Source organism: Lycium ferocissimum, chromosome 7 (assembly GCF_029784015.1).
Source record: "Lycium ferocissimum isolate CSIRO_LF1 chromosome 7, AGI_CSIRO_Lferr_CH_V1, whole genome shotgun sequence".
Taxonomy (NCBI): domain Eukaryota; kingdom Viridiplantae; phylum Streptophyta; class Magnoliopsida; order Solanales; family Solanaceae; genus Lycium; species Lycium ferocissimum.
In genome coordinates, this window is record NC_081348.1 from 55,394,553 (window position 1) to 55,405,142 (window position 10,590).

General features: G+C 33.2%; 1 protein-coding gene across 1 annotated transcript; it reads right to left on the reverse strand.

Moving 5' to 3' along the window:
* Nucleotides 1-1,287: 1,287 nt before the first annotated feature.
* Nucleotides 1,288-1,907, reverse strand: LOC132063000 (zinc finger protein ZAT11-like). Its single transcript, XM_059455454.1, has one exon. It carries the CDS (start codon nt 1,811-1,813, stop codon nt 1,310-1,312), a length of 504 nt encoding a protein of 167 aa, XP_059311437.1. The 5' UTR covers nt 1,814-1,907; the 3' UTR covers nt 1,288-1,309.
* Nucleotides 1,908-10,590: the final 8,683 nt, after the last annotated feature.

Sequence of the window (10,590 nt, forward strand, 5' to 3'; positions counted from 1 at the left end):
CTTTGTTGTGAAGAGTTCGCTCTAGACCAAGCTTTGGGAGGACACATGAGGAAACATCGCGATGAATTGAATCAACTCGAGCAAAAGAAGAAGAATTTGAAGAGTTTTGAATCCGCAAAAGTTGTTCACGAGAAGAAAGATAAGGGTAGTACTGGAAGAAATTTGTTTTTGGATTTGAATTTGACGCCGTATGAGAATGAGGTGATGGCAGGGATAATTCCTGTTTAGTGCATATGTAGTTGTAATTACTTGAATCTTGACTACTTCTACAATTAGAGATTGTAAAAATCTTGTTAGACTTTTAGAGACTGTACACTTTGTTGTTGTGGCTTGGTGTACATAAACCGAGCAGCACAATTTACGTATTTTTCATGTACAAATTTTTGTGCAAATATTAGTGTAGCATTTTAGTTCCCATTGTTTTTTTTCTTCTTTAAAGTCCTTACGACTCACATTTTTTTCCCTGCAAAGTGAAACCACTGACCTTCTTTTCTTACCCTTCAAATGACAATTGGCAATAGTAATTGCTTTTCTTTTCTATAGTTAGAGTGAACCTTCTAATCCCATAATGAGATTGAAAATATGTTTAATTTGACAAATATTTTTTGTATCATGTTGACATGAAGAAAGTTGGAATATATAGTACTTTTGTATAACTTTTAAATATATTAATTTTAATTTTAAAATATTGAGTTAATCTAATCTAATTCTATTTAGCTTAAAAAATTAGTCAAACTAAGTTAATTCTCAATGAAGTAAAGATATCACATAAATTGTAGAGATGAAATAACTTTAAAGAAAGGCTGACAATAAAAATTTGCTTGAAGTTAGATATATACTAGCTCGTTCTTGGTGAAACTTCTTTTATTTTGTTTTCTCCTCTTTTTTCTAATATTACCATTTACCAATTGTAGTTATTTGTACTGCTGTACGAAAATCTCTTTTATTTTGAATCAATAGACAAAACTCGACTCGGTTTGATCCTTATAAATTTTGTCTTTGTAATCACCAGTTTGAGTGCACTAAAAAGTGAATCTTTCAACGTGACCAAAATCGGTGAAGGATGGTTCCTTGCATATCGGAGGTTTGGTCTTTTAGATTTTGGCGTAGCAGTACATACCAGTATATAATATTCAAGGTAACAAAATCAAACACATGATACGTAAATATCGAAATCCTTGGTGGCATATAGATAGATTCAACATATGTAAAAGAATCAGCGAACTAATTAAGGATTATATATATATATATATATATATATATATATATATATATATATATATGAACGCATAGTATCCAAAAGAATTAATTAAATAAAGATTTGCAATACAGGAGATGAAACTGGTGCCGTCGGCCATAACTTCAAATCAACATCATCATCAGAGGTTAAGTTTAAATCTAAGCAAAATATTCTTTTGCTGCTATTTGTCTTCCTCAACACCGGTATCATCGTCGAAGTTTTATTAATTTCATCACGGTGACGTCTCATGTGGCCACCTAAAGCTTGACCCAAAGAAAACTCCATTCCACATATAGAACATTTATGCATCTTGTTCTTTTTGGCTTCAGTAACAAAATCTCCGAGTAATCTTGGCCGTTTATTATGACTTGTACGGTGGCCACCGAGGGCTTGGAAAGACGGGAACCGTTTATTGCAAGTCTTGCATTCAAATTCATTGTAATGATTATCTGTTGTTGATGATGATGAAGTGTTTTTGTCGTTTAAACGAGACAAAAGCATTAAGGCACAGTTAGCCATAGCTTCTGCTTCCACTTGGCCATAATCTTCTCTGCTTCGTTTCATGGCGGTCATGTTTATGGAATCAAGAATAAAAATATAAGGATCGATGTCTTTGTATACCAAGTTTTTGGAACTTTGAACTAAATGAGAGAATTTAGAAGTGGGATATGATACTTTTGTTGGTGTTAGCTTCACATATATATATATATATATATATATATAGGTTGTAGATGTAATTTAATACACAACGTGTTTTTCAAAGTTTGTTGTTTTCTTTTCCTTGTTGGTTAAGATATATGGTCAGATTTAATTAATGGGTCGTTTTCAAAGTATTTTGCTGATTGGCCGCGTTTGAGTAATACAATGAAGTGAGTGGGAATATTCTTTCAGGTAATCTTTATAGTTCCTTTCATATATGTTTGGTTCACATAAAAAGGAAAGGCCACAAGTGCTTACCGACTTCTGGCCCATTTATTAGTCTCTGTTGTCCAAACTTGCAAATTGGGTTATGCGGTTTTTGTTAAAATAATTTTTTAACAAACATTTTAAGCAATATTTACTAAAAAGGTAGTATAAAGTTCGAGAGCGCTTTTGTCATCATCTGAGGAATAGTTAGTGGAAAATTACTAAAAAGTTATAAAGATTCACTTTATATATATAGTTCTATTTCTAAGTGTTGATTCCAGTTTTTTTTTTTTTGGTTGGGGGGGGGGGGGAAGGGGGGCGTTGTAAAATTTAAATTGTTAATTAGTACTCCCTCCGTCCCAATTAATGTAATCTTTTCCCTTTTCGAGTGTCAATTTGACTAAACTTTGAAGCTAAATTGGATTAAATTACCTCAATATTTTAAGAGTAACATATATATATTTGAAAATTACATAAAAAGTACAATAAGTTGCAGCGTTTCTCATCAATTTGGTGAAAAAATTACATTCTAAAATGTTTGTCAAAATTCATGCAGTTTGAATCTCGAGCAACTAAAAGTATCACATAAATTGGGACTGCTAGAGCAATAAGTTTTGAAAGGACTTTAAATTATTTTTATTTTTTGAAATCGAATCTTCCCTTCCACTTCTTTCTATTAGCGTGTCTTTTGTATATGATAAGCTAACTGAAACTTCGCCTGATATACATAAGACGTTGTCACAACTAATCCACATTAATATATTTTATACAGGCATAACTACAATCAGTTAAGATTTGCAATGCATGAAAAGTGTGGATGATAATTAAAATTTGTTCAATGAGTATTACATGGTCAAATTTTATTATACATGCACACTCACATGGTATCTTGCATATGACCATATGGCCAGTGAGGCATAAAGTAGCTAGCTGTCGGTTCGCTACCTAATTATGGTAATCGAATTAATTAACTAGAAATTGCTGTTTTCTTTTCTCTTTTTGAATTACTTTTTATGATGTTCGAACTACTTAAGCGTTTAATTCAGAGAAAAGACATCATTTCGCCCTCGAACTTAGCACGAAAACTCACTTTACCAACTAAATTTAAGTTGTATTTATATACCCCCCTTAACAACTTACGTCTCAATTATTTTCCACCCTGAAAAAATAATACCACTCTCACAATGTGAGGTGCATTACACTCGCGCCACGTCATTGCCACATCATTGCCAGTCGTTGCCACATCATTGCCATGTCAAAAATTACCAACCCTTCATTTTTTTATTTTTGTTTTATTATTTTTTCTCTTTCTTCTTCTTTCTCCTCATCCTCACCACACTTGTAGCAACCACCACCACCGCCGCCGCCACCACGACCTCCACCACCACCATAACCACCGCCTCCTTAAATCAACCCAACTGAAAAATCTCATCTTTGTCAAAGATTTTATTTTATTAATCATATTTCCACGTTAATTAATTCTTAATCAATTATTAAAATTCTTAAATCACATTTTTTCCAACATTAACTCCCACCCACCGAACTTCCTTCTTGTTCAACTCCCCACCCCCTCCCCCCGGTCGGCCCACACACCAATCCATTTGAATTCTATTTGAAAGGCAGTTCGTAAAATTTCTTCATTGTTTTTAAACAGTGAAGAAAATTACCCGACTAGGCTCCATTTGAAGGGCAGTTCGTGCAATTTCTTCATTGTTTAAAAACAATGAAGAAAATTTTTTCTTCAACCCAATCAAGTGCGTTCGCAATTTCGTGCAACTTCATTGCTTCGGTGTGGAAGGTTGGCGGAGGCGGTGGTGGTGGTTATGGAGGTGGGTGAAGGTGGCGATCGTGGGGGAGCGGAGAGGGGGTGGATTCGATTGGCCGATTTCGGTGGGGTGGGGGAAGAGGAGCGGGTGGGGGGTGGGGGTGCATTTTTATTTTATTTTTTAATTATATATTATTTTTATTTTATTTTTTAATATATATATATATATATATCAGCGGGTCCACCTTTTTGTGTTCTTCACACTCTTATATTTTTTTTTTTTGTCACGTCGTGATTTGGGGTTGTATTTAATTGAGACGTAAGTTGTTAAGGGGGGTATATAAATACAACCTAAGTTTAGTTGCTAAAATGAGTTTTCGTGTAAAAGTTATTTATACCATCATATATCATTTAAAAAGTAACTATTCATAAAAAAAAAAATTGAATAATAAGACAATTACCTTTCAAATTAAATTGGGATTGATTTCATAGAGGGTCATAGCTTTTATTTTATCATATCAAAGTCACTAAACTATTTTTTATTACATAAAAAATTAACTTGCTCAGATACCACAGAAAATTATTAAACTAATTCTTGTACAAAGAAAACACTCATCTTTGCCTAAGGATCACAACAAGTCACCAAAAAAAAACAAAACAAAAAAAAAAGGTGCAACAAAAAGTCCATTCAAATTAAAGTTGGTTACTAATAACGTCCAAATCCACTCCTCAAAGAGAAAGTATACACGGTCGTATGCAATATAATTTACCTAACTATGAGTCGTGGTCGATCCCACAGGGAACAATATACTAGGAAATTTAAACAAGTAAGGAATTATCACTTTCTACGCTAAGCCAAACACTTGATAATATTTTGATTTTGAGAAAATTATAACTAATGCGAAAATATAAGCTAATCTAGAAAGCAAGTAAAATGATCAATGACCACAAGCATGGATACAAGGAACTCTCAAGTAATGATCCAATGAATTTTATGATTTTACAACTAAGAGCAGGTTTATGTTGATAGATAATGATTTCTAAAATCTCATTGAAAGTCTTCCAACCAAATCAATGAATTTCACTCTAAGCTTTTCCAAGCCTTAGAGTGTGATATTAGGCACAATCAATTTAACCTCAAGTAACTATCCTCTTCCAATCTCAAGTTATTAAATGGGTTTAACAACCCAAATTCTTGTTAATTAATCGTTTCCAACCTAGATTTCCTCTTCCGAGCTCAATCAAAGTAAATGGGCGAGTCTTAGGATTAGCCAATCCCTTAAGAAACATTAAAGAACAAGATTAATTAAAACAACAAAGACCCACTTCAATAGCAATAAAAATCATTCAATACATAAGCATAACAAAGAGATTTAACCAACGCTTGATAATGAATAATATCATAAACAAGATTCAAGTGAAATAAAGAAACCAGCTACAAACTTAAATATTCAATACAAAACAAGGAGTTGAAGAAAGGTTTAAGAAATATCTCATTAAGGTGCTCCAATCTTCTCCTCCAATGGGCGTAGATGAAACCCTAGCTCTCCAAGCTTGTATGAATGGCCAAAGATAATGTTTTACAAACCCTAAAAAAAGTATTTATAACATTCAAAAACGAGAATAAATTGTGGACAAAAATGCCTACGTAAGCACAACATAGCAAGTGCTGCTCGTGATGCACGACATCTTGTAAGTGCCACTCGCAGATGTCACATGCACAACTTTACTGACAAGTCTTTTGATCTATTTTGCTCTATTTTGCTCCGATGCTTGCTCCGTTATGCCTCCGGCATCTTATCCTACAAAACGACATAAATACACAAAAAGTAACAACAAAAGTGCTTGAAGGGTTACAAAAGCTTAAGAAATTAGCATCGAATATCCCATAATTTCACGGCACATCAACACCCCCAAGTTAAAGTCTTTGCTTGTCCTCAAGCAAATCAAAATCAAAATCTCAATGAGGATCACAGTTAAGCAAAAAATACGACTTTGGTTGGTACCAACAATTAGGCTACAAGCATATGAAACTTCAACCAAATAACTCCCTCATTTCAAAATACAATTTCAAGAATGCAATAGAGATTCAAAACAATCAAGCAACAACACTCAAGCCTCAATAAGTGACTCAAAACCACTAGCTTACTAGATATGCTCATTTGACTTAACTTGGAATTTTTTTTTTTTAACATCGCCAATCGATCGTAATTCACATGCCCTCACAAGAAAGAAAGTCCCAAAATCATTATATTCACAACAACACAAGTGGACATACGCACAAAGTCACTCACACTCAACAAAGAAATTCTTAGCATAACAAATAGCACACCATAAGCTTGCCTCATTTTCAATCATCACTAACTCAAGAACATTCAAGTCAGAGATCGACATGGGGGACTTTTGCTTGCAATGCAGGCTAGTGGAAGTAGCATAAGTATTCGGGATACAAGGACTACGCCCTCCTCGAACACTACACAATACCTTTTGTCCACTTTCTCTTCGTCGTAAAACATCACTCCTTCCTTTGCTTCAGTTTCCCCAATTATTCCAATCCAGGCAACCATTTTCTTGATTTCTAATGTTTTTTTTTTCCACCTTTTTCACAAAGATACATTTTTTTTTTTTTTCATGTGCGAGTAACCTTTTTGTATTTTTCAAATTTTTTTTCCTTTCTTTTGACTTTTCCATAACACCAACCTTCACCACTTCTCAAGCAACACTAACGCCCCCAACTTAGTGCTTTGGCCTGTAAATTCACAATTTCATGTTAAAGGGAAAGGGAAAGGTTCAAAAGAGGCTTTTCATCAAAAAGGATAAAGGCTTGTGTAGTAAATTTAAAACAAAAGGTCATGGGCTCAAGGGGGATTATTAGTGATATTATTTATGAAAAGGTGGGCCCGGAAAGGCTTTAGAGGTTTTTTCAAAAATCACAAAGATAGCCCAAGGTCATCTCCCCAAACCCAAAATAATCAAACTTAGTTTTAAAGACAAAACCCGGGCAAGTTCTAGTTTTATAAAAGTAAACACAAGAATTATTCAACAAACACTCACAACACAGGGCATACGAACTAGTCAAGATGGATCAATTTTATTCCAAGGAAAAAACCGAGCAATATCTCATAATCCAAATTTTAAACAACTAGTGGGCACAGAGTCACCAAAAGGCCAAGAATTTGGGTCACAAAGATCATTTTTTCCTGTTCCCTTTCTTTGAAACCCAACCAAAAAAATTTTGGGGGGGTATTCGCATTTCAACATTTCATACGCAAGAGACTAACCCCTATTAGTATCAAACAACCCAAAGGCCCCACATTTTTCCTAAAAAGGAGAAACCTACACCTAAAAAATAAAGACTAATGAAAAAGCTAAGAAAAAAAATAAAATAATAAGAGTGACAATCCACAACATGCCAAAAAAACCCAAATTTTCGAAAATTTGAGCAAGTTCCATTTGTAATGTTTATCCACAAACCCCCACCAAAAATACAAAAAAGCCCTAAGGGCACACAATCAAGGCAATAAAAATATAACGTGCTACCACATGCCACCCGCAACTAAAAACATTGCGGTCCTCACCGCACAATGACAAAAAAAGGGGAAACAAAAATTTGACAAGCTTTTTGGGAAAAAGACAAACTTTTCAAAATCATTTTAAAAAAACGGATGTTTTTGCCCCAAAAAGGGGGCCCAAAAAAGGTCGCAATTTTTTTAGCCCATCGGGTCGGGGGGGTCCGGAAAACCGACCTGCTCAAAACAACTCCAAAAAATTTTGAAACTTTGCGATTAGTCAAAAACCATAAACTAAACTATTCTAAAAAATAAAATTTCAAAAAAAGATTTAAAAATTTTAAAATAATAAAAATTTCCTCCCACCAAGCGCTTGTTTAAAGTCGCGGCCCACGGTTACCTTTACCACTTTTCCCCCCATTTGGAAGATATAAATTTGCGCCCCCCAAATTTGAATCAAGATTCCTGTGATGCTCGTGAGGCGGGGTAGGAAAACAAAGGAGGGTTTAAACCCCGGTGTCGCATTTTGCACGTTTTCCCCCTAAACCAGGCCCATTTTTTTCCCTTTGGGATAGCAAACTTCAAAATGAAAACGCTTTCTTCTTCATCTCCAAAATTCTCCATAGGTTCTTTTGTTCAACTTCCATATCATCAACCAAGCACAAGTTGAAAAAGGGTTTTAATGATCCAATGCGTTTTTAATTTTAAACTCGCTTTTATTTTTGACATCCTCACCCAAAAATGAACTGAGTCTTCAAAAACCCTTTCATGAACCCTTTTTTTTTCAACCCCTAGTATCATTTCTTCAATTTTGATTTTTGCATTATTTTTGGGTCGGGTTTGGGGCAACCCCCATTAGCTTAAGAAAATCAATCTTGACCTCGTCTTCATTGGAAACTAAAATCAAAATTACAACCACCCTTTTTGATATTGAAATTTCATGCTTCAATCTTTATTAATTTGGCCTTTTCCCATAGCAATTTCAAGTAGCTCCACTTTTTGAATTTGCTCAACATTATTTTTTGAAATTCTTCCATTTTTTTCCGTGGGTTTCCTTTAAACGTTGATCTCCATAGGCTTCAAGTTATTATTTTATTCATTAAAATCTTTGGGGCCCCAAAAATTTTCCCTTTTCCAAGTTTTTCTTATTGTTGGGCGTCCCCCCCTTTGTAATAATCCATCCAGAATACCCTTTTTGGGTAAATTTTTTCATCTCCATGTTAACTTCTTCCCCCTTTTTCAAGACTTGCTCATAGTTTTCATTCCTCCTCTTTTACCCCATTTCAACCGGGGCAAAATAGTTTACAACATCCGGGAAATTCCGGGGTTTTTTAAAAATTAAGGGTCGCCACCTAATTATTTAAAAGGGGACCTAAGGTTAATTAAAAATAATTATCTAAAGGGTTTTTTTTTAAAACTCAAACCCCAAAAAAATTCTAGGGCCGGGGTTTAACTAACCTAGAGGGAAGGTAAGGGGGTCCTCTAAGTTCCATTAATAAGGTTAATCCGACCGGACTTATAAGTAAATAGGGGTAAATATAACATTTTTAATATTCAGAAAATAGTTTTAAATACTAATAAAGTCTTTAAAAAAAAATATAGTAAGATTATTTTAAAAAAAAATTTATAAAAATTTTTTAGAGTTTTAAGAAAGAGTATAAAGAGTCATTTTTAAAAAATACTCATAAATGGATTTAAAGGGTTTAAAAAAAAAAGCGCTTTTTTAGTAAAGTTTTTGGGAAATATAGGGAACTTAATAAAAAAGGAAAATTTAGATAAACTCATAAAATGTTGCAAAATTTTAAAAATAAAATGTAATAATATTATTAAAATAAGACTTGACAATATAATAATTTGTATGGAAAAAGACTTTTAAATATTATTAAAGGGAATTTGAAGATGTAATGGTTTTTTGTTTGGCGGTAAGTTTAGGAAAATTTAAACTTTAGATAAAATTATATTACTATGACAATGCCAACTAAAATCTAGTTTTTTTTTATAAATATGGGGTACGAAGGAAGTTTCCCTTTTTTTAACTTTATTTTGATTATATTAGACTAGAAGTATACATAGTTGAATAAACTTTAAAAAAAATGTTTAAAAGTATACTTGGATTAGTATTTATATGTTAGTGACGTCTTTTAAAAATTTTTAAATATATCACAAAGCAGGTTCTTTGGTTCCAAAATATGTAATCGTGTTACTTTGAAAATCCATTGTTCCAAAATGATAAATATTTAGTATTGGGGTTTTAAAAAAATTAAAAGAGAAAAAGATGAAATTTATGGAATTAATTATTTTGTTCCTCTTCTAAACTAACCACCCCTTATATTAACACCAATTACAATTCTACCAAGGTTCATTCTAACTAAGAAAACCAAAATAAATAAAAATGTTAGTTAAACAAAAAAAATAAGAGAGGGGGAAAAAAAAATTTTTCCCCTCAAATTTTAAACATATAACCGTTGGGCATGCCATTAGCTTTGGGGTTTGGCCCAGAAAATTTTTCCTTTATTTCGTTGTTTTTGGGCCGAAAGGCAAGAGGCGATTTGGGGGATTAGTTGGGGTTTAAAAACCCGAACGGGGGGAGGAACGAGCCTTGCACTGTTTGGGCCCGCGATAAAAAAAAAAGAAAAGGAAAAGGAGGATTATAAAATTCTAAGCATTTATATTAAAGCATGAATAATTTTTTAAAAGATTCAAAAAGGGCCCTTTGCGGGTTTATAAGGTATTTTAAAGGGCCCTAGCAAGTATTTTTAAAATAAGGGGAGCAGAATTTGGGAAAAAAAAAGACAGATAATGATGTTTTAAAATGTTCACTTGACTATGGAGTCATATAAGAACTTCGTATAAAAAATAGTTTTAATTTAAATATAAGGCATGCTTTCAAACACACAACAAAGACCAAGTACAAGGGAACCCATTTAAAAAAGACAAGCTTTTGTTCAATTTTCAAAAGGGTTCACGCCATTCTCGGGTCTTTTTAAACAAATACCCAACTACAAAAACCCTTTCCCTTTTAAAAAAAGTAAATTTGCCCCCAACCCAATACGAATGTTGGAACATATAAACTAATTTTAACAAAGCCGAAGGCATAAAAGGGAAAAATTCAGTTTTGGGTTTTGCAGACCAATTTAAGTAGAAGCAAATTTTATTCAAAAACAGAGCCC